Source organism: Calidris pugnax, unplaced genomic scaffold (assembly GCF_001431845.1).
Source record: "Calidris pugnax isolate Ruff unplaced genomic scaffold, ASM143184v1 scaffold27, whole genome shotgun sequence".
NCBI lineage: Eukaryota > Metazoa > Chordata > Aves > Charadriiformes > Scolopacidae > Calidris > Calidris pugnax.
The window spans coordinates 18,910,698-18,935,091 of record NW_015090893.1 but is presented as its reverse complement, the minus strand read 5'-3'; the positions used below and the strand labels follow the sequence as shown (position 1 = coordinate 18,935,091).

The following is a 24,394-nucleotide window of genomic DNA, read 5'->3' as shown; positions in this document are numbered from 1 at the left end:
TGTCTCGTTCCTCAAAGGATGCGCCAGGTCTCGAGCTGGGCGTTCGGTCGAGAAGTAGGAGGAGATGGGGCTGTGGAACAGCAGCTTCCAAGGACACGGGATCACTCCTGGAGCGCCCCTGCTCCGGGGGAGGCAGATGGGCTTGGAGTGATGGGGATGAGCGTGTCACTAACCCTGTGTGTTCCTAGGGACGGCCGATAAATGGGACTGGGCTGGATTACGTGCTGCCAGTACTCCCATGCCGAGTGCTGGATTGTGCAACCTTCATATTTTATTATAGCTTTCGGCTCTTTAGAAGAAGACAAATTAATTAGAAAACACAGAAAAGCCATCATATGGATCATAAACTATCGGTGACGGCCACTTTGCTTGTCAGACTGGGAAATGATGGGTGTCAGCCTCTCTGCAGAGTAACAGAGTAGAAGAAGCGTTGCAGCATTTCACAAATATTTTCTGAACCCAAAGGAGCAAGGTGACAGAATTGAGGTTTTTTCCAAGTTCTGGAAAGAAGTGTTCTTCCCTGGATGTTTTTTTTTTTCTCTCCTCTTTCCTCAAGGTTGATTCATCCTACCTCATTCCCACTGTGAGCCTTTCCTTTGGAAGCCTTCGCACCACCCTTGTTCTGGTCTTACTCTTCTCTCCTCCTTCCACAGCTATTCCGACGTCTTCTCTGTGGTTTAATTTCCTGCTCAGCCCTCTCTGCTCTGCCTTAGACACAGGGCACCCTCTGGTTCTGGAGAGTTCCCAAGCCAAGGCACCAAAGTCTTTAACAAAGCGGTATTTTCTAAGGTCATACGGAAAGTGGCTGGAAGCCTTTTGGACAGAATTTTCTGAGAATTGCTTTAAGGCACACACATATAGTATAGAAAATGCATTTTAAAAGTGTAAACCTTTGGGGAAATAAACTCAACCTTATAAGAGGAGGCGCTGAGGCAGCCCTGGCCGGGTCAGGCGTTGGGCTGGGGCCATGTCATTGACAGGAGCTGACCATATCAGCCTCTGAACGGGGCACAACCTCCATGGGCTCAGCCCCAACGATAGAAGCAGCTCAAAGGTGATCAAAGAATTGTTTATTGTCCTATGTTCAAGAACAAACCCCTCATTTGTAGATGGCCTCTGTGTTTACATGGGAAAACCAGATCCTGACATTAAGAATAGATATTCTTGTCCAAAAATGCTGGGGTGAAATGATCATTTATTACTGTAAATATGTATCGATATATGGCTTAATTTGCACAGCTTCTTGCACAAGGGTATCCTGGTAGAGCCCTGTGTGATGGTGGTGGGAAGGAAGCTCTTGCAGGACTCGGTGCTGGCTGCAGGGAATGTGGCAGGAACGAAAACAATACGGAACGAGCGCGTGTTTGAAGAGTCAGTTTTAAAGGCTGGGATAATTGTGCAAGAAATTTGGCTTCAGGGCTGTGTCAGGGAAGCAATCGTGACCTGGTCGAGTGGGCAGTGAGAAACCCCTACAGCTTTGCAGAATTCCTGGGTACCTGTTTCAGAGCCTGTTGGAGTCTGTGCAGAGCGGAGCCCTGTTGGAGGGGAAGGGCATGGGGGATATGGCAATATCCTGTAGATCTTGATTAATTAGTTTTATGCTTTTTTTTAGCCCTGGAATGAGATCAGATGTAAGCTCTTCTCCATCCGCAACCTCAGCGACTACGGGACCACCTCCCAAGCTCTGTCTCGTTTGCTCAGACGAGGCCTCGGGGTGTCATTATGGAGTTCTTACTTGTGGCAGCTGCAAAGTCTTCTTCAAAAGAGCTGTGGAAGGTGAGGCATGTTCCTGTCAATTCACTGTGTAAAAATATAAAATCCACATAGGTATCACCCACGTTCAAACCCAGTCTATTTAGTCGTACTGTAATCCATGTTTTTGCAGCATCCTGCTGGAAAACCCCATCCATTCTGTCACTGATCTTTTCACAGTAAATCCCATTGATAATGGTGTACTATCTGAAGCATAGATTCCATTTACATTTGTAAAATGCTCCCATTCACTCACAGTGTAAAAGGATGTATTGTTGTCTTGCCTTTTTGTTTCTTTCATTGTCTTTCAGTGTTGTTTTTGTTTATTTGTCGTATTTATATACAGATACTTGTCTGTGTGCATTACATTTGTAAAGTTTGTGATTTTTAAGTTCAGTGTTTGCTGTTTTGTGTGTAAAGCTGTACATGAAATTTGATAGATCTGTTGTATATGAGGTTATAGTAGTTTTACAACTTTTCTTACAAGCAGTATTGGGTAAATTCCATCCGTGTCCGTGTGTGTTCCTTGCAGGGGTAACAGGAGCGTGGATGTGGGTTTGGATCATTGAGATTTCTCTCAGATTGCAGGAAGAAAATCACTCTGGAAAACAGAGATGGTGGAAAACTAAACGTGAATGTGTAGTGTGTGTAGCAGAAAGCTCAGTGATGTTCAGCTGCATCAGTAGCCGTTGTGTGAGGATCTGGGTTGGAGCTCGGTGTCTGACCCCTCGCTCCAGCGTCGGGGAGATGCAGAAGAGTTACATTGATAACACCAAGGGCATTCACAGCATCTCTGAAAGGAGAGCGATGTCTCGAGTCTGGAATTACGTCGTTCTTAGTTCCAGCCTCACTGGGTTTCCTGCCTTGTGCCTTCTTCATGCAGTTACTGAGTATTTTGAAGTGAATCGGAGAATCAGACAATCATTTTTTGCTAACGATAACAATTTCCAAGTTGGGTGTCACTGGGGAAGGGGAAAGCTGTTCTGACAGAGATGAGCCACTGGTCAGTCTTTCAGAAGCAGCACTTTCTCCCAGTTCCCAGCTCACTGGGTGCAATGAGGAGCCCTGTGGAAATGCAGAGCCTCTCAGAGGGGTCGGAAGAGCCAAGTCCACATCACAGTTCTTGGTAGTCCCAAGGGAAAGGGTCAGTTCTGGGGGAAGCTGGGGCTGTTGCTGGCTGTAACCAGACAGTAGGGGCCCAAGGGCACTGCCCTGAGCTGCTGGGGCTCTCCCTGCCGTCCCATGTAGGACCAGGCTCTTTATTTGGAGTCAATAATCATCCGTATCTTTGATTAAAATGAGGTCACTGGATATCCCTCAGAAGTAGTGTTAAAATGAGGTCACTGGATATCCCTCAGAAGAAGTAGTACATGGCAGCTGAATAGATGTCATAGCGATGCCTTTGCCCATCCGCAGGTTTAAGTCAGGAAGGTGTTGATACCTGAAGAAGTCGATGCAGTAATTCCTTTTGAGCAGTGGTGCGACTTGCTGCATCTTCTCTCCTGTCTTCCTGGGACACATGGAAGTGGCCTGGGAGCTGAAAAATTGCAATAAATTGCTCAAGGCTTGCCTCTGCTTTTGTTCTTATTGTGCCATGGATTATCTCAACCTTAATCCTTCAGATTAGATAGTGTGGATGTTTTCAGGAACTTTTCCAGGATCTGTGAGTTCTTGTATTCACTTTAAGGAACAAATAATTTACTTTTGTCTCTTGTAGGTATTTTTCTTATTATGAACACCTGTGAAAATAAGTTGTTTCTGCAATATTGTTTTTATTAATAGCTGCCAGGCACCTGTTCCTACACAGATCAATAACTCAGTATTTGGAAAATACATTTGTTTCTCTCCCTATCATACTATCAGAACTTGGAAATACAGTGTAAAAGCCAAGGTAGCAGCTTTCTACCCTCCAAAGAAACATCTGGGCTTTGATCCCTGTCAGCGAGAAGGAGGTATCTTTTAGCAATAGCTTTTGCTAAAGTTATCTTGAGACAATTATTCATATAATTGAAATAATTAGGAATAGATGCTACTCTTCTGTTGGTTTGCCCTGAACAGCTAAGGAATACAGTCATTGTAATTTTTGTAGCTCCACTTCCCATATTTTTAGGGTCAGTTTTGTTCGGAATCTGTAAAAATGTCAAAGATCTTGGTTTGTCCAGTTTGGACTCTGAGTTAAACAAGAGGAGGTTTCATGACTTCCAGAGTGAAGGAGGTGTATGTGTGTGATCCGGCTGTGTGTGTGCAGAAATGTTGACATTAATACCTTCAGACTGGGTTTAGGAATGTTATTGACATCTCCTGTGAAACTATTCAGGGAAATCAGAAACATGCTACAGAAGACAGCTCTGAGGAATGGAAGAGAAAAATAGTTGTAAAAATAGAATTTGCCTGATGTTAGCAAATAGAAAATAGGATTTCTTCCTAAATTTATTTGCTTTGGTGTCTAAATATGAAAAATCTGATCGGTGTATAGATACGTGAAATCGTGTGGATATTGATCTTACTTTTGCAAGAAATGAAGTACAGTAAGTAAAGATACTACGTAGTCCTTGGATTCTTAACATTACTGAGAGAAGGAACGGTGTAGTGTGCTGCCCTTCCTGCTCTCTGACGGTGACTCTGTGTGTCGTTGTGAACGCAGGGCAGCACAACTACCTGTGTGCGGGGAGGAACGACTGCATCATCGACAAGATTCGGCGGAAGAACTGCCCCGCGTGCCGGTACCGCAAGTGTCTGCAGGCTGGCATGAACCTGGAAGGTACCACAACCCCCCTCCCCGGGCAGTTTTGAGTCCCACACAATAAAGGTCACGCTGCTCTTGAATTTAAAGCAACTACTTGAGCAGCGCTTTCATATGTTAAAAGCACTGCATTTTATGGCGGGTATGAGCCTTTTAGTGAAAAGCAAGATTTATTTTTTTTTATGCTAAAATTTCTTCTATACATTCCTATCCATACCCAGTCGCTCTGTCTCTCAGTATGTTCAGCAGAAGTGAGTCATATGCGCAAAACAGGGTTATTTTTTATTCCTGTCAGCACATAGATCTTGTTGCTTTCTCACTGAATCTGGGAGCGCAGAACTCCAGAGCTCCTGGGGGGAAGCGCCTGCCCATCCTTCCTCAGGAGCAGGACCTGAGGCTGAAACCACAGAGAGGGAGAGCCCAGAGACACGGGCCTAAAGTTGGAGCAGGGCTTATGTCTTCAAACTGAAGAAAAGGAAATTATTTTTGTTCATGCTGTGGATTCTCCTTAAGTATCTGTCGGAATCTCTCTAGAAAAGATAGGTGAAATAAATAAATTTAAACGTACTGGTACATATTTGTTCTCTGCTAAGTCCTGGATGACTTACGAGGAACTGAAGACCACATCAACTAGAGATTTAGCAGCAGTTGTAAAGTGGCATAAAACATTTTTATTAGTGTCAGCTACATTTTATGCTTGATATTTTTTCCTTGAGCTGCAGAGATGAGTAGAGCACTAGCAGAGTGATGGGGATACTGGTATAATCACAATTGTCAGATTAAATGAAAATGTCAAAAATGTATTTGTGAGATACAAATATGAGCAGAGTTTCATTTCAGTCAGTGATAATATCTTCGGTGAGATGTGAGTGGTGAATTATGTTAAAGAGGTAGATGATGCACATGCTGGAGTCTGTGTCAGCGCGTCCTTTCTTCCCCCTCTGCTTCCAGCCTCTCTCAGGAGGACGAATCACCAGTTCTTCTGCCCCACAGGTGGCTCTTTGTGCCCCTTCCCTTGGAGCAAAGGGGCAAATCCCAGCAGTGTGGAATGGCCCCCTCCCGTGCCAAGCTCATCCCCTGCTTCCCGGGGGGGTCTGCAGGGAGAGAGGAGGGGGCTGGTGGGTTTGTTGGGCTGCTGTCATCATCTGTGTGCAGGGGGTGAGGCTACATCCCCGAATGGCCAAAACCCAAGGAGTGGGTTCTAAAATAAACCCTTGAAGCGCATGAGGTTGTCAGCAAGTATCTCCTGGGAGCAGGGCTGAGCTTTTGGATGCTCCCCGGGGGTGAACCTTGCAATTTCAGAGGGAATAGCAGCAGTGCCCAGCTGGGGCCAGATGGCCAGCAGCAAGGAGAGGTGACAGCTGAGACTGAAGGAAGCTTGGAATAATGCAAAAAAACCCACAATTTTCAATTTGAGGTGGGAAAGAATACGTTTTGTTTAAGAATCATTTCTATTTTTTCTCTCATAGTTGTTTTCAAAATACATATATGTATCTGTAGGAATGAAGCACCTGATGGTGTGTGTTGCTGGAGCAGGAATCCCTTCCATTCCTGCAGCGATCTGTGTGAGCTGGGGCTCCAGGAGCTGTCATTCCAGTTGCCTTTCTGCACCAAAGAAAATTAAAATTGAATGACGCCCAATTCTTGCCACTTTTCCACATGCAGTTTGGAGCCCTTCCAGCCTGGGTTTGTTTGCCTGAATTTTGGCAGAGAGAACCCCAGGGAACAGGGACGTTTTGGAGGATGGAGGTTGTTAGATAAGTTCTTGGGAAAGGGGGGGTGGGGAAGCTTTTGTGGCTGAGAGGGAAAAGAGATGTAGAAACAGAGCAACGGAAGATGGAGGAGCCCAAGGTAGTGTGAAGCAGAGAAAAACAACCATGAAAACAAGGATTTATTGGACAGATCTGAACAGATGGTGAATTGGTCGCACAGAAGAGCTCATAGAAAGGAAAACTGGAAGGCGGCTTAAAGCGCAGAAGAGACTGAAAAGGAGTTCCTTTTATCTTGGCTGGTTTAGAGTCACAGTTCAGGAATTACTCCTGTTTAAAACAGAATTAAATTTGCATACTTTTTAGACACCCATTTCTTTTTGAAAAGTCATCAGGTGTATCCTCGGTGCATAAATGATGGTTATAGGCAAAGCAGTCACTGCCCAGCGAGAGGTGGGAACATCCCGGCGGGGCGGTCGGGGCCCTCCTGCACTGAATGTCACTGTTACCTATTGGGCAGGAAACTAACTTATTTTTAAATAAACAAAATCTACTATGGTTCATTTTAATTCTTACCTGATCTTGTGCTGAGACAACAGTGGCTCCTTGAACACTAGAAACATGTTACTTGTAGTTTTCCAAAATAGTCCTGTTTTGTGCTGAGACAACAGTGGCTCCTTCAACACTAGAAACGTGTTACTTGTAGTTTTCCAAAATAGTCTGGTTTCTCAGCAGTCATGCCTTTGGCCCTACTTATCACCCTTTTCTGGAACTTTCTTGCTTCTGTTTCATGGGGGGTTTGGGCTTGAGGGGACTGGAAAAACACACAACTATCAAGCTGCAGGTCCCAGAGATTTACACAGCAGAATAATGATATTTTGTACTATAACCTTTATTTCTTTGAATTCTTATTTCGGCTTTCACCATTAGTTGACTTTGGGTGTTCTATTCTTCAGCACCTTTCCTCTTTCTGATGTGGTTGAAAAACAGATTTATTGTTACGTTTTATGCCTATAAAAAATCATCTCATAATTTTTTCCCCTTTTTTACTGCATTTTAAATTGTTGGCAGTTTATAGGTGAAACTAACTTATTTTTAAAGAAATAAAATCCACCATGATCTATTTTAATTCTTACCTGATCTTGTGCTGAGACAACAGTGGCTCCTTGAACACTAGAAACATGTTACTTGTAGTTTTCCAAAATAGTCCTGTTTCTCAGCAGTCATGCCTTTGGCCCTACTTTGGGCTTGAGGGGACTGGAAAAACACACAACTATCAAGCTGCAGGTCCCAGAGATTTACACAGCAGAATAATGATATTTTGTACTATAACCTTTATTTCTTTGAATTCTTATTTCGGCTTTCACCATTAGTTGACTTTGGGTGTTCTATTCTTCAGCACCTTCTTTCTGATGTGGTTGAAAAACAGATTTATTGTTATGTTTTATGCCTATAAAAAATCATCTAATAATTTTTTGCCCTTTTTTACTGCATTTTAAACTGTTGGCAGTTTATAGGGTTTTTTTCTCTCATCTCCATTTTGAATTTATTTGAGTTTTTTGAAGGATCTCTTTCTAATGCACTTCATTGCCCTGCTCTGTCACTGCAGTGGGTTTAGTCCTGATAAATCCCATTTGGAAGTGAGGTGCATGGTCTCCCCCTCCTCCTGGCAGTGACGCCCGTCAGTGGGTGGTGGGAAGGGTCCCCCCCCGAGGCAGGACGTGTCTGCAGGGGAATAGGGAGCTGGATACCAAACTGCAGGGGTGGTTTTTGAGGAGGTTGTTTGTTTTGAACAGAAAAACTTGGATGCTTTTATTTCCATGCCGAGTTTATCCGTATGGGTTATTTTCTGTAATTTGCCCTAAGGAGCTGGGTTTAAATTTTGTGGTATTTTTATATTTGAAAATTGTAAAGAAGTACATTATCTCAACCCCCTTTTTTTTTGTGAGTTCCAGCTATATATCTTAGTCAAGTCGAGTAGCATAGCCTCGTAAAAATTCTTGCATAATACTTTGTCTTATCAGATAAATTTCTTTTGATTATAATTTTACGAGACTTTCTGGGCTGGGAATGCTCCGTGCCAGGTGCCTGTGTTGAGCCGAAGGCATGTGCCTGTAAATTTAAGTCAAAGCTGCTGGTTTGCTTTTGAGAACAAGGATAATGGGGCAAAAAATCTCCCAGAACATTGAAAGGATTTTGGAGCAGCCATTTCCAAATGGAGATGAGAATAACAAGAAGCTCTTTGCTCTGAGGAAATAACTGTGGCTGTTCCCCCATGAGAGTCTTGGCAGAGGTGGCCCGTGCCTGAGCCTTGGGGAAAATGCACTTTATACGAGGTCCGTAGGGGATTTCTCCCCGTTGGCCCTCGGTGCCCCACATCCCTGTCCTGGGGTGGGGGGACAGGCTTGGGGAGGGGGCCATTTTCTGTCTCGTTAAGCTGCAGGGATGATGTGTGTTTCTGATAATGAGAGATTCTGAATAGGTTGGTAGAAATTCTGAATGTGAAACCACATTACATGGGGCTTTTATGTGCTACTGACTTCTCTCGGAAGTTCCAGACCAGAAATCAATTAATGAATTGAGATGGAGGAGAAGAGTTGGGTTTCTCTTTGGTGTGGGCTGTGTTCAGCCAGGCTGCCTGCGCCCAGGAGAGCCCAGAGCCAGGGAGGAGACTTCCTTATTGACAATATGCTAATAAATTTGTTGCTCCAACTTTTTTGTAGTTTACAGTTAACATCTCTGTGTGATGTTTTATTTGTTTGGCGAATGAGTTTTATGGTTTAATTACACAGCAGTGATTTATATGCAAGAGTGTTGGCAAGAGAAGAGTCTCCTCCTGCCCAGCGTTTTCAAAAAAATGTTTTCCCTGGCTCAAGAGATTGAGTAACTTCTCACCCATTAAATGTATTTTTTCCTTTCTTCTGCATGGCTTCTATACTTAATAGTTTAAGGGCCTTAGAAGGTGCTCAGTCCTGCAGATACCTCCAGACGGGTGTCACGCTGGGACGTGAAGTCTCACTGAAATTTGGCAGAGAACAGAAATAGTAGGGTCAGGCCTTGGAGTTTTGGAGCAGCTTTTTAACGTACCTGCAGATGTTACCTAACATTATGAAACGTTGACATAAATCTGACTTTAAGACGTAAAAGAAACTTATTTTCTCAGGGAGTTTAATTGGCATTAGTGTGAAATTATTTACAGTTGTATGAAGAAAGGCTGTAAAGGTTTCGCTGCCTGATCTGCAGCTGCAGGAAAGCGAAAGCCGCGTTTCCTCTGGTGGGTTGTTGTTGCCGTGTGGTCACTTTCCATTAGCTCACCTGTGACTTCCCAACCCTTCCCCAGCTCGGAAAACAAAGAAGAAGATCAAAGGCCTGCAGCAGCCCAACGCGCCGGGGCCGCGCGAGGCGGCGGAGGCGGCCGGCAGCAAGAGCCTGGTGCCCGCCTCGCTGCCCCAGCTGACGCCCACCCTGGTGTCCCTGCTGGAGGTGATCGAGCCCGAGGTGCTCTACTCGGGCTACGACAGCTCCCTGCCCGACTCCAGCTGGAGGATCCTCTCCACCCTCAACATGCTGGGGGGGCGGCAAGTGGTGGCCGCGGTGAAGTGGGCCAAGGCCATCCCAGGTAAGGCACAGATACCCGAATCGCAACGTGCAGCCTTCTTGTTGTGCTCAAAACCTGTCTTCGTCTCTGGTATCCTTCAAATCAAAGGATTTAGCAATATCTGAGCTAAATCGCATCTCAAATGCTTCTGGAGTGGGAAAGCAGAAAAAACACAAAAATTTATCTACAAGGGTTCCAAGTTAGGTCATTTTGCCTGAACCCTTTGACCAATGAGTGTTAAAGTTCACATTAAAACAGAGATTTGTTTTTCAAAGTAGTACAGAGAACTATTTTTATTAGCTCTTGCTGCCCCTCTTAGGTAATTATTTCTTCAGTGCTTTTAGCAATGACTTGACTTTTTATAGGCTAGTGCTGCTGGACTGGCTTGTCTGGGTCTGTGTTCATGGGTGGTTCTTTTTTTACCAACCCTCGCCCTATTGGGAGGTTTTTTTAATTTGAGGGCCCAGTTGCAGGGTGGAAGTCAAGGTGTTGGTTTTCTCTCAAAAACCCTGTAGCTGCACCATTAACCTGACCATCACGGGGGAGTGTGGAGGGTTCGCTGCTATTTTGGCTCCCACCTGAAGCGATGTCACATCTCAGCCCTGGACATCACGCCCAGTGTCTCTGGGAGAGGCTGGAGATGTGTTTGTTCCCAACCACGACTTGTGGGTTCCTCCCGTTCTCTCCTCCTCAGCACCGTTGGGTACCTGCTTTCAAACACCCCAGCAAAAGCACCCCCTGAATGCAGATGTTGCCCGAGAATAACATCACCTAACAGGTCCGCCAAAAAAAGAAAATAAAAAAGGCTGATAATGAAATTTATGAGTCATAATGGTGTCTCTTGTGGGGCAGGGGAGACAAAGCAGCAGCGGGAAAGACAGACTAATCTCTGCTCTGAGTCCAGCAGAGATGTGTGTCCATCAGGGCTTTCCCAGCGGGGCAGTACGCTCAGTTACCTGGGGTCTGCCCCAGGGAGAGCTCCCACACACCCCCTCTTCTGGGACAAGCCTTCAGGAGACCATCTGCTGTTCACAGACACAAATCTAGACACTGTTTTTACCAAACAGGGCTGTGTTGGTAATCTCTTCTGAACAGCTTCCCGAATTAGACAAACCCTTCAGGTTAGAACACAGGCTCTTAATGAAAATGCCAATCTTCCCTCCAATAATTATATTGATAGGAACTATTCTTCTCATTTTTTATCTTTCTTTTTTTGGTTGCTAAGGTGCTTCTTCATGAGTGTTTTATTTGTGTGTACTTCTCCTGGTGGTACCCCATCAGACACAGTAATAGCCAGCACTGGTTGCCAAACCCTTTAGTTGGGATTTCAAAATAACCTTTTCCTGAGGAGGGTTTGAGCAAAGATTTCAAGACTTGACCCAGTAAGTTTGAAATAGCTCAGAAACGCTTTGCTTTTATTTTTTTTTTAGTAGTAACTGGGGTAGTTCCTGCCCTCTCCAAAGCCAGAAGCTTTTCTGAAGTTGTGAGACATACAAAGTTTTGGTGTGTGTTAATCTACTGAACACTACCCGTTTGCACGTCTCCAGGAAGCAGCACTGCTGTGAGCTCTTCAGATCTCAGATGCCTAATAAAATTAAATATGGTATGGCACAATATTTTCTTGCTACACGTAGGCAGGATCTAATAGGAACTTGTGTTGCCAGTGAGCAGCTGCCTACATTTTAAGACTGTTTAAGAGGCCAATTCTCAGATTTTATACATTTCCTCATTGTTTAATTGGCTCTGTTCATGCTACATATTGATGTAAGATTTGAAGCAGTTCATGATGGTAACTAATGCAATACGTATTTTGTAAGTTCAGAGTACAATTGTTGTTGAATAAGAACAAAATTTGACATTAAACCATTTATTCCCTAGTGGACTGCTTTCACAAAAGGTAAAAGGTACTGTTATTTTTGGAAGACAGCCCAATGAATTATGGTGTGGATTAAATAGAACTGTTGTCTGTTGTAATCTCTCTGACTGGCCATCAGTTCCGGAGAAGCACACACATATATTCTGATTTTTTTAAATATTCCATCCCCTTTTACTACCTGTAGAGACTGTCCTCTGTCCATCCAGAATGCTACTAACATCAGGGTTGAGAATTTCTTTAGAAATGTCTGTAAGTGAGTCAGGGTTGAGAATTTCTTTAGAAATGTCTGTGAGAGTGAATGTAACGTGTGATGCAAAGATGAAGAGTTACTATTTCTGTTGCTGCCTCTTGCCTGTTTGTCTCTGCTAGGAGTGTGTTGTGGGGCTGACAGTTACAAACCAGCTCAAGGCTGAGTTACACGGGAGCTTTCTCTTCAGACCTTTCATGTCCATGTAACTGGAGTCCTGTGGTTACGAACGCTGAATGTCTGCAGATGCAAAATTTGGAATAGGCAAAGGATTCCTTAATGTAGAATTTCAGTGTAACTTTAGTAGCTGGAAAATGGCACTGAAATTTTGCGTCCCTTTGAAAGTACATTTCTTTTCATTCAGCAAGAACTTTCTCATAAGAAACCTCTTATTGTTCTGATTTAGCTTTTTCTTCTGCCAAAAATCCAATCTAAAGCACTTGGACTGAATCAGGTGATTGTAAGGGGGCAAGAAGTTTTGTTGTTATTTCAGGTATGGTCATCACAGCTAGAGGAGTGATCAGACACACTTTTGGAAGTGGTGGGGTACTCAGCTAACGCAGCCGCCGCGCTGACACTGACCGTGGCCTCTTCCACCTTAGGGGAGAAGTTTGCTTTTTTTGGCAACTAATACTGTCCCACCTCCATTTTCTTTTTCCTAGGTTTCCGAAATTTGCACCTGGATGACCAGATGACCCTGCTGCAGTACTCGTGGATGTTCCTGATGGCCTTTGCTTTGGGCTGGAGATCGTACAAACAGTCCAACGGGAACTTGCTGTGCTTCGCGCCAGACCTCATCATCAACGAGTGAGTGGGGGGCTCCGGGGGTGATGCCGGGCCCCACGCGGGGATGGTGCTGGAGAGGAGCAGCACTGGGGGCAGCGAGGTCTTGCAGAGCTCACAAATCCCTCTGACACTTGCTACTTGTTCTTCTTTTAGCAAATTTCTTAGAGTTTTTGAATAAGTCAAATGGAAGAAAGGTGGTTTAGGTACTAAGTGTGTTCATACCCGTAAGTTTTTGTGGGAGGTATTTGTACTGAAGTGTTCCACTTTGCAACTCGTCCTGTGCCATTCATTATAAACATTTTATCAGAAGCTAAAAATGTATCTGGGATGGAGAGAAAAGTTTGGGAAATCACGTAACGTTCGCTGTGTTTATTGTGTAGAAGTGACAGTGTGGCGCTACCAGTTTCACCGAGCTCTGGATGACTTAAACAATTATGTCTGAGCCTGATTAAAATCTGGCTAAAAAGACGAGGTTACAAGTGGAAAAACTCATCTGATTTTTTTGTTGTTGAACTTTGTTATCAATTTTTAAGAAAGATTGGACTTGCTGGACTGTTTGGACTTCCCTTCTCTTGCACCGTGCATCATTTCCCTTGTGGTCTTGAAACTCAAGTCGTGCAATGATTCTGTGCTGTCGAGGGGCGAAGGAGGGAGTTGTGATTGTTGAGATGGGGTTGTTGAGATGGTGGGCAGAAGGCTCAATTTGAGATGCTGTGGAGATAAAGATGTGCAGAAATCTGTGTAGTTATATTGCATTCCACGTCCCATTTCCAAGGTGCAGCCGCCCAGGTTGGGTTTGTCTCTGCCTCCGGTCTGAGGGGCAAATCCCACGTCTCAGACCCTCTGGGAAGGGCTGTGGTGGGGGATTGGTCCCCACCGACTGTCACTCTCCTGCCATTTCCTTCCAGCAATGGTGTCCTTCAGCTCCTATTTCCAAAAGCTGCTTCTCCAGGCGAGGGGAGGGTGTCTGTGTAGCCCGTGACAAACCCTTGGCTGGGCTTTGCCGTGCAGCTCCCAAATATTTTCTGTTGAAAAAAATATATTAATTGTCATATTTTCTATGAGATTAGCCAATTAGATTTCAAACTACTTCTTTTTCATGTTTATATTTTCCCTGTATTTTTTTACCTGTAAATATTTGTCCAGGCTTTTATAAACTGTAACCATTTCTTTATAGCAATAATTTTTCAAAAAAAGGTGAGGAGCAGATGATGGGTGAGCACCCATCTGTTTACTTATGTGTATTAGCTCTTAGAATATGTCTCTGGAGTAAAATAGTCTCCATGTGGTGGAATTGAAATAATTGATGTTGTCACTAATGAGCATAATAACATCTTAATTTGCTTGAAGTCAGAGGTCTCCTGCTGTTTTATCAATGGGTCAAAACCAGAGAGCTTTCCAGCTCATTCTCTGTCCGTACTCTTAAAAAGAACTGCAAGGGTAATCCTATTACACTAAATATTAATTCTCAAATTCATTCTAGTTACAGTTTTGGTACATAAATTGTTTATCAAAATGACATTTGTTGTCAATAAGACATGCAGACTGGGAGAGCTGCAGTTTCCTCTCCAGTTCGCTGCAGGTTCCCAGAAAACTCTCTCTGGTCGTAACTTTTTACGTTCCGCTCATCAATAAAATACAGCCCCCTCGGAGTTAGACGTGAGACACACTGAATAATGCATAAAACTGTGCCATGAGTGATGAGAAGCTCCTGAGGCGCAGGGCCGCAGGGAGGGACCCTGGGGGGGCTCTGCTGGTGCCGAGGTGTTGGGGAGCACAGGAGGCACCATGGACATGAAATAAAAAATCATTTGGATTTTAACAGCCAGATGTGCCCGCTTCTCTGCTCAGTGCATCCTTCAGGAGATAGCGCTGTGGTACATAATGTCACCTCAAAACCTTGGTGGTCTTTCCCTCCAACAACTCCCTCCCACCTCTCACCTGCACTCCCAAAATTCCTGCTTAGTCTTTGAGTTACTCTGGAAACAGATCCAAGGAGGCGGACCAAGCACCCTCTAAACATCCAAATAACTCTTTCATTTGATAATTCTAAACCCAATTGTAATATTTCATAATATTGCAGTGAATTCTCTGGAATAATAGAAAAAAAGTTATTTTTCCTGATGAATTTTAAAGCTTGATTCCACTAACTACCAACTCCCATAGTGGTTGTGTGTGTAACAGAATCAGGACCTGCGTTTTGGTTGTCCAGGGTCGTGGTCATTTTTCCACTTCACTGAAGCCATCTGCATCAGGTTTTTGGCTTCCTGTTCGATAGTTCCAAATTCCTGTGTGCAGATAAAGAGGTATCAGTTGTTCAAACTTGTCATTTTTGAGATCTGCAGATGATGTTTCTACAGATCTGTTCTTTATAAGAACGCTTTTCATTTGTAACCAGGAATTTGCTCTGGCTTCACATCTATTAATTGCCGTTTCAGAGCTTTATTTCAGTGGAGGATTAGAACAAAATGACATGTCTTTACCCATCCTGTGTTAGAACACAATAATTCCAGGAGGTGTTGTATCTCTTCAAGCCACAGCCTTTTTAGGTCGATGATGTACTTGTTTATCTTAAATAGCAGTATGAAGAAGTTGAGGAGTTGGCAAAAAGCTCCACGGTTTTTGGATCATTTCAGCTGTTCCAAATCGTGGTGAATGTTCACGGGTTTGGGTTTCAGTTCTGGTGTGTAATTGGAGTTTATGCATCAAACAAAATTGTGTGTATCCCATTGTGCTGTAAGAGATCAACGTCTCACTGTGTATATGGAATTACTCATATTCAAATCTCAGCTAGTATGATTTTTCTTAAATATATTTAGCTTGCTTTTGACCCCCCAAATTCCATTAATTTTACGTATAAACAGTTGTCACTCGGAAGGATCATTAGAAAAGTACGGGTGTTACTATGTGCAATGTAAAGCAGGAGATGGAACAGAGAGGTGTCTTGTAATCACATTCCCTCTTTATATTCCTTTGGACCTTCGTTACAGCCATAAACCAGAGCTGGTCTGAGACTGGGTCCTGTGGGGCCCCATCCTTCAGCTCGGAGCTGTGAAGGCTTGTTCTCATGTTTGGTACGGGGCAGTGTCTTTGGCTTCAGGAAGAGTTTGTCTTTGACAGGCTCTCCAAGCCTTGGCCATTCAAATGGGCAGAACTGCAGAATATTTTTATTGATTGAATTCTTTATGGGGATAAAAAGAATTTCTTTAGTTTCGTGTGTCAGCTCAAGCGTCTGAACAACATCAGCCTTTTATTCAAATGGGCAGAACTGCAGAATATTTTTTTTTGATTGAATTCTTTATGGGGATAATAAGACTTTCTTTAGTTTCGTGTGTCAGCTCGAGCGTCTGAACAACATCAGCCTTTCGTGCATTTGTCCTTGCACCAGCCCTGCCCGCTGTTATTCCCGTGGAGTTATTCCTGGCTGGTGGGGAGTGGGAAGGTCCAGTGGCTCCAGTTGACACATCTGGGGCCCCAGTGTGTAACTGGGCTGTGCAGGAAGGACCCGTCCGACCCGTCCAGAGGCTGGTCCTGCTGCATCTTCAGCCGGCACATCCTTAGCATTTATAAACATCTTACCATGAAAGCCCAGAAGGCTTCCCAGAAGCCAGGGGATTTGTTCTGCTGGGCACTCGGGTGGCTTTGCCTGTGCTGGTGCTGGATGTCACCGTTCATTAGCACCGTTGGAGGTTCCTCCAGAATTGAATTTTCCCAGTATCATCGATGCAGTCTGTGGTGGGAAAGAGAAATAAAGAGCTCTGTAATAAATAGCTCTGTTCTCCTTAAGTCTTAAGCTGGCAGCCTAGACATTTGACCAGGCTTCTCCTAAAAATTGAGTATTTATTGAATATTTCATTTTTATGTCTGTACTCCTGTCATTTATTTGGGGGGGGGAGGTAAAACAAAAAGACAGTCCTCGTAATATTATATGCCACACAGAATATCTGCATTGGTGTTACTTGAATAGAAAGAAAATAACAAGTGATTACACTTTTACAAGCAATTTTTTATCAGTTTTCTTCTTCCTGGAATTTTTTCCGGACATTCTTTTGTAACTAATTCTGTGGAGTCGGTATCATCTGGTTTTCAGAATACCAGCCTCTTGTTTACTGATATATTTTTTTATTATTCTTTTATAGACTTAGCTGAACTGAGTGACTCACAGCAGTGTTGAAAATCATCACATGCTTTTATCCTCAATGTACAACCCCCCAGACCACGGGTGCGTGTCCCGGGTGCGGGTACATGGGCTTCTGCTGCCCTAAACCTCACGGGCACTGCCCGACACGTGGCCCTTCCCCAGGGAGCTGGGCACAAAGGCAGAGGGATATTGGATAGGGAACAGGAAGGGGATTCACACTGGGGTAGATTTACAGTCGCTAAAGCAGCATCGCTCCAGAAGTGATGAAATGCTGTTAATCAGATCAATCCCCATGTATATGGATGGCGGTAACTGCAGCAGCACTGAACTGCTGGCATTGCCCCGGGGCTGATGACATCACTCAGGATAATATCTATTTTAATTAGCTGAGTATAGCACCTAGTTTAAGTATTCTATTGGTTCATGTGTGGCTAAATTAATTGACAAAGTGGCTGGATGCCGTGTGTATGGAGCGGCACCAGTGAAACGGGGGTGGGAGGGAAGAGCCCCAGAGCCCCTGCTCTTGGCCGGGTCTTTGGTCCGTGGCTGAACCCGGATCCTCTGAACATCTGGGACCTTTTCCAGCCCCTTGGCCAGCGCTGAGGACTGTCCTGAGAATCAGCTTCCCTCCAGCCCCGCTGCCCTGCGGGGCATAGTGCAGAGCCCATCGCTGCGTGCCAGCTCCTCTGGCCGGGGGGGGAACTTGTAGTTCTCCTTTTTTGAGAACTACAATTTTCGTAGCCTTGCCATTGCCGAAAATCCACGTGTCTCCATATAGATCCTCAGACTCACGGTGATGGTTGCGTTTACAGCAGATAGAAATAAAAGACAGGCTGACCCATTTCATAATGTTTATTTTAACCTTCTGCCCAGAAGTGGTAATAGTTTTACATGAGGAAAACTGCTGAGCCCCGTCATAGAATGTGTTTCAGTTACTCAATTTGAAATGCGCGAGATGCCCTTTGATACAGCCCAGAGGGGGTGGGAGAAGATTGGCCAAACGGCCAAATAGTGGCTTTGTGTCAAGTGCCCCCAGGAACATCCTACAACTGAACGTGTCACACTCACTCCTGTTTCATACAGTTCACCTCGGCTGCACTCGGGGTTCTTGTGGCTGCTCCTCGGTGACTGCCAGTGTTTGTGGGCAGGTGTACGTGTGTGAGTGCCTGTAGCTGTAGGTGTGGTTGTGTGTTGGGCAGTGCTACACACGGTCCCGTTACACTGGGCAGGAGTTGTCCAACAGCCTGCATTCCAATGGTGGGGGTTAGACTTGTGCTTCATTCACTTTTAATACAGTTTCATCACCTGGTGTTTCTTTTTGTCTTTCAAACCCCATCTGAACTCCTGTTCTTAGGTTTTTGCACCTTGAGAAAGGAGCATCTTTCTCCTGGTTTTCATGTAGGGATCCTCAGGATGGTCATGAGGGTCCTTCATCTAATTCTCTTGCAGGGCTGAGGAAGGGAGAGCTAAAGAACGATGGCAGCTTTGGGGCAATTGGGGTAGTTCCATAACCAGATCTTACTCTTAATTTATACTGGGATTCAGTTTTGTCTGTGTCTTTCTTTACATTAGAATATTGAATAGGCGATGTCTCAGAAAAGGTGACACATCATTATACGTGTGCCAAAATAACTCACTAGCATCCCTGTAGAGAGATTGTGTACTCGTTGTGTTTGAAATATACTGCTTTGTCTTTTTCTCTACAAAAATTTACATGGGAAAGCATAAATCTCTCTTACACTCTTCAGAATGAATCTGTTCTTGCTCATTTCCCACCCCAAGCTGTAACCCCACAGTCCTGGCAGGAACCACCTGTAAAACACGTGTAAAGAGCATTGTTGGGTCAGGTGAGGGGCTAATAACAGGAGGAGTTCCTGTCGATGCAGGGTTTCATTCACATAGAAAAAGTAAAAGGAAAAGACTATGTAAATACATAATGTTTGTCATTCTGATTCCAAGTAGGTGCTTTCCAAGATTTTCTTCTGGGTGTTGATATGTATTTCCATTTATGGTTAGAAACCTTATTATTACAGTGCAAAGGTAATGAAGTTTAATTGCCTTAAGAGCGTAAAAGGATAGGAGAACTGTAAAGTCACTTTGAAAATAGAGAAGTTAAGGAGAGTTGATGCTATTCCTAGTGAGGAAATATGTATTAAGTTTAGGTGGACTTCTCAAAAGTCTTGAAAGAATTAGAGAAATCTCATCTCTAGTAGAGTATATCATCATGTTTCTTTATACAAATGAAATAGATGAAATATGGATTTCTTCAGCACTGCCAGACTTTGAGAACTTTGTCCCACAGTGACTGAAGGGGACTTTGATGTGACATTGGTGCTGAGCTGTTGTGTTGCCCTGTGCCTCCGTGTGGGCACCAAGGCAATCGCCCCGAATGGCTTCACGGGAGAAAAAAACGAGCATAATTTTGCTGTGAGACAGATCACACACCAGCTTAACAGCTGCCTCTCCAACCCCCGCTGCTCTTGAATGAAGGGTGGAAAAACTTAACTTTAGAACTTTAAAATATCTAGACATTGAACTTAACTTTCGTGCTCTTGTTTCTCAGGCAGAGGATGAACCTCCCGTGTATGTACGAACAATGCAAACATATGCTTATGGTCGCCCGAGAGCTCTCACGGCTTCAAGTCTCCTACGAAGAGTATCTCTGCATGAAAACGTTGCTTCTCCTCTCTACAAGTAGGTGATGAGTTAAATACCTGGGTGAGCAGTGAGGGTTTAACTTGCCAGTACTATGAGTGTGCTTGTCTAATTTAAAATTGTGGTTTAGGCGTCTGAGAACAAATAAAAGTCAAAACGTGCTTCTTGGCACCTGCCTGTGCAGGGTTAGGGAAGGAAGTTCTGCTTTCAGCAGATAGAAGATGTTCATGGTAAGATATCATGGATTGTGTTCAAAACCGTGCGGCTCCGACAGAGAGGCCTAACTCAGAATTGCAATTTAAAATTCTTCAAAAATACATAAAGCACAAACTGGCTGAGTAGTTCAGGACCCAAAGAAATGGGCAAAACCATAACTTCATGTCCATAAAATACTTAAAACCCAACCAACCAAAAAAATCCCCAAAAGTATCACCACCAGAGGAAGTTCTGCAGGACTCGGAGCAAAGCAGGGCAGGCAAAGCTTTTCCAGCATAGTGCTTCTACCGGATGAAAAGCAAGTATTTTTAAAAGTTTAAATAATTCATTACACTGGGGGTTCGAACATTCATTATCTTTAATATTTCTGATGAATAATATCATTAATTCTCATAAACAGATGAGAACTTGGTAGCTTTGGGCTATTTCCAGAAGGAAAGCGGGAGGATCCCGTAGGCCGGTGCTGTGGGCACTGGGAAGCCCCGGGCCCCTTCCCCTGTCAAGCCTGGGACGGGGACAAGGGCTCTTTTCAGAGGGAACTTTCTGCTCCGCACTGCCGTGGGCTTCATAGGAACTTGAAACTTCCCCAAAACTGCAGGTTTAAAGCCATTTCTGAAAGCCCTCCCGAAAATTCCTCAAGTGTTTTGGACGTGGCGTGGGCCAACTTTCCTCACAGGAACTGGAAATTTCCTTAAAGGAGTTTCCATGGCGAAATGGGGGAAGTGACCGCGCTCGTAGAGCAGGGCCCGTTGGCGGCTGAGGCACAGCATGCGCTGGCCTTGGAAGCAGGAGGCCTCTTTGTCATCTTTGCAGTGAAAGACAATATATTTTCACATTTTTTTTCCCAGTACGTGCATTGTGTAAGTGGTACATTGTGGAACTTCTGAATATTGAATTGCTGGGATTTGTATGGCTTTTTAATCCATGACTCCACAATTTTAATTTATGGTTATTGTGTTTCTGTGTAAGTTTTCCAAGAGCAGAGGAAGAGGAGGAGGAGTAGAACAGGAATCCCCCAGAGAGCAGACACATAGCTCACAGGCAGACGGAGCTCACAGACCTTGTCTGTTTAAATTGTTGAAGGAGCAGTTGACACGTTGACATCTCCTGTGTGGCCAAGGCCGATAAGAGCCTTCACTCTGGCATCTCACAGATGCTGATGGCGGAGCGAGGGACGGATTTTTTAAGGAAGGGAACGTGCTTTAGTGGCTTCTTTCCTCCTCTCTCACTTTCAGTCAGTTTTGTCTCAGCTCCCCCTTCTCTCTCTCTAGCTCTTTCCATTCACTTCACCAAAATAATCAAAGGCTTCAAATCAAACATCTTATGGACCGCTGGAGTCCACATGCTTGATTAGCCCAATTTATTTGCTAGTCCTTGGCCTCTAGAAGGACCATCCCAGTTGGAGAATGTAAGCACAGGGACTGAACATGGATTTGAGTGACTGAATAAGGCCTCAGTCCCCACACCTCGGGTTCCTGGCCACTGGTGCCATCTCAACGTCCCACCCCTGTTCCAGAAGCTCTGCTGGGCCCTGAGTCCTCCCGGGTGTGGGCAGGCGGGTTGTTGCCCACTCCCTCTGTTCCTGCCTTCCCTGGTCATGTTATTTGAGCCACATCAGGAGGGTTGGAACTAGATGATCTTTCAAGGTCCCTTCCGAGCCAAGCCACCCTGTGATCCTCCCATTGATCTTCCGTTGGCACACAGAATTTCTGTGGAATCTTTCCAATGTCACGTTTCCCCAGAGACTGGGAACACGGGAGCTCCAGCCCTGGTGGTTCTTCATCAAGGCTCTTCCAGGGCTTAGTGGTGTTGCCTCCATGGTCTGGTTCCCTTCCCTCTGTTTCTTGTTGGATTACCTTATTGTGTTTTTTTTTTCTTCTTTCACCAGCAGTTCTATGCTGTTTGTTCAATGAGTCTCACTTTCTGCTCTCTTGCCTTGTCTCTCAGCTGCTATTTCATTAACTTTTAAGTCCCATGGGAGCCTCTCTGCTGGGAGGGGGGGCTGAAAGAGCAGAGAAGGCTCCGGGGAGACCTCGGAGCCCCTTCCAGTCCCTCAAGGGGCTCCAGGAGAGATGGGGAGGGACTCTGGATGAGGGAGGGGAGCCCTAGGAGGAGGGGGAAGGGTTTGACCCTGCAAGAGGGGAGATGGAGCTGAGCTGTGGGGAAGAACTTGTTTGGTGTGAGGGTGGTGAGAGCCTGGCCCAGGTTGGCCAGAGAAGCTGTGGCTGCCCCATCCCTGGAGGGGTTCAAGGGCAGGTTGGAGGGGGCTTGGAGCAACGTGGTGTGGTGGGAGGTGTCCCTGCCCAGGGCCGGGGGTGGCACTGGGCGGGCTTTGCGGTCCCTTCCCACCCAAACCATTCTGTGATTCCATGATTCTTTCTCTTCTGGTTGTTTTTGTGTAACTGATGCAAGAGCACTTGACTGGTGACACAGTCCGTAGACGTGCGTGTCTCAGAGGTCGGTGTTGCTGTTACAGTTCCTAAGGAGGGCCTGAAGAGTCAGTCTCTGTTTGAAGAAATCCGCATGACGTACATCAAGGAGCTGGGGAAGGCCATCGTGAAGAGGGAAGGGAACTCGAGCCAGAACTGGCAGCGGTTTTATCAACTGACTAAACTGTTGGACTCTATGCATGACGTAAGTGCTGAAATGATAAATAAGTTTGGGGATATGACTGTAAATTCCTCTATCCGTTTTTTTTTTTTATTATTATTTAAAGCCATAAATATCTGGGGGGCCGGGGGAGGAGGGGGTTGTGCTCCCACTGTCTAACTAAAGGCTGATGGCAGAGGGAAGGTGGTGCTTTCAGACTGCTGCTGCAGCGGGCTCCGCAGCACTTCGTGACAAACTCTTCAGGAATCTATGGAATTGTTTAAAATGGTGTTAAAATAACGCACCAGTGGTGGTCCCCATTTTGCAAGGAATCTCAGGATCCAGGCTGTCTCCCTGTGCGTGTGGCACAGAGCAGCTGCGGAGCCATCAGAGCTGGACAAAGCAAGGGAAACTCACACCAAAATGCATTTATTTTCGCATTAGTGTCCCAAGCACCTGGAAGGATCTCACCAACCTTATCCACGTGTATGTTTGTTACTCTAGCATGGGAATTGATGCATCATCTCTGCAGTATCTGTAAAGACGTTGCATGATCCATTCACTTGTTTTAGATTAAGATCCCACTTAACGAGACCTGCTAATGAAGATGAGGGCCCCGGCGCGAGTCCTGCGCTGAGGGCAGCCAGGGGGAAGGGAGGACGGAGGTCGATGGTTCTTCTGCGTGTGCTCGTGTGAAAATAATTCTTTGCTTTATCACTTGTAGGTGGTTGAAAATCTTCTGAGCTTTTGCTTCCAGACATTTTTGGATAAATCCATGAGTATTGAGTTCCCAGAAATGTTGGCAGAAATCATCAGCAATCAGATACCAAAATATTCAAATGGAAATATCAAGAAGCTCTTATTTCATCAAAAGTGACTGCCTTAATACAAAAGGGTTGCCTTAAGAAAACGTCAAATGATAGCTTTTTTTTTTTGTAAAGAAAAAAAACCTACAGAACTTGTTAATTTTGTCCTTGCAGCGGTGTTTCTTTTGTAATTATGCACTACATGTGGTTTACAGAGGGCCAAGATTTAGGCTATAGAAGCAGCGGATTTCTCACATTTGGTAAATAATTGGGGAGAAAGGAAAGGAAAATAAATCTTATTTGTCAGAAATTCACTCTCTCCCCTCGTGCAACATCCATGGATGCATCAAAACCACCGGTGACAAGATCTGAGGCTGTGTTACGAACATTCTGCTAATTAATTTCTGCAGTTGGCTGGAGACAATTTTCTAGGCTTTTTTTTTTTTTTTGGTAAAGTGTTTTGGATTTTTTTTTTTTAAAGTTAAAGTAGCATTTTGGTTTATGCATGTAACCTGAAGAAAGTTTACAAGTGTATATCAGAAAAGGGAAGTTGTGCCTTTTATAGCTATTACTGTCTGGTTTTAGCAATTTCCTTTAACTTTATATACCGTGAACTAGGCTTGTTCATTTTTTCTTACATAATTTTTTTGTAATACTTCAAGATGCCTATTGTACAGCTGGTTTTTTAAGGTGGGGCAGCTCGTAGCTTTCCTAAATGACCTCTAGACATTAATCCTTGAGTATATTCATGTGAAAATGGGTTGGGCTTTTCTAACCTAATAGCTTTCAACTGTCAAAGTGACCATAAAAAAAATTTGGCATTTTTTAAGGGCCAGGGTGGGTGGGAGAACACTCTCAAATCTAATTTAAATAGATGCGACAGAAACAAATACTTTTGGTATACGTGCAAAAGCGTTGGATATGCAGATTCATAGAAAATTAACCCAGTCCTCACTGGATGTAAATGAGCAGGTTATTTTATATATTGAAAAAAAAAAAAAAAAAAACAAGCCTGATATTTGCATATAATGCAACAGCCATAACTATGAGAGTCATGGGCTGCATTGATGCCAAGAAGATCAGTCCTGACTGCCCATCAGGAAATTTTCAGGAAAAATATGCATAGCTTAAGAAAAGTTTACTTCTGTGTGGAGAAACTCACCTTTTCTATACACTTAAATCTCTCGTCATCCCCGTACCTATGGAGAAGCACCGTTGACTGGAGGCAGGCGTGTCGGTGTGCCCCGCGGGTTGGTTCTGTTCCCTTTCCTCCTCC

General features: G+C 44.4%; 1 protein-coding gene across 1 annotated transcript in view; it reads left to right on the top strand.

Annotated features, from left to right (window-relative positions):
• Nucleotides 1–24,182, top strand: part of NR3C1 (nuclear receptor subfamily 3 group C member 1) — a 67,601-nt gene extending 43,419 nt beyond the window's left edge. Inside the window, exons 2-8 of the mRNA XM_014948039.1 lie at nucleotides 1,613–1,776; nucleotides 4,397–4,513; nucleotides 9,545–9,823; nucleotides 12,588–12,732; nucleotides 19,416–19,546; nucleotides 22,200–22,357; nucleotides 23,037–24,182. Coding sequence (XP_014803525.1) covers nucleotides 1,613–1,776; nucleotides 4,397–4,513; nucleotides 9,545–9,823; nucleotides 12,588–12,732; nucleotides 19,416–19,546; nucleotides 22,200–22,357; nucleotides 23,037–23,189 — 1,147 coding nt within the window. The 3' untranslated portion in view covers nucleotides 23,190–24,182. The remainder of the gene's footprint in view (nucleotides 1–1,612; nucleotides 1,777–4,396; nucleotides 4,514–9,544; nucleotides 9,824–12,587; nucleotides 12,733–19,415; nucleotides 19,547–22,199; nucleotides 22,358–23,036) is intronic.
• Nucleotides 24,183–24,394: the final 212 nt, after the last annotated feature.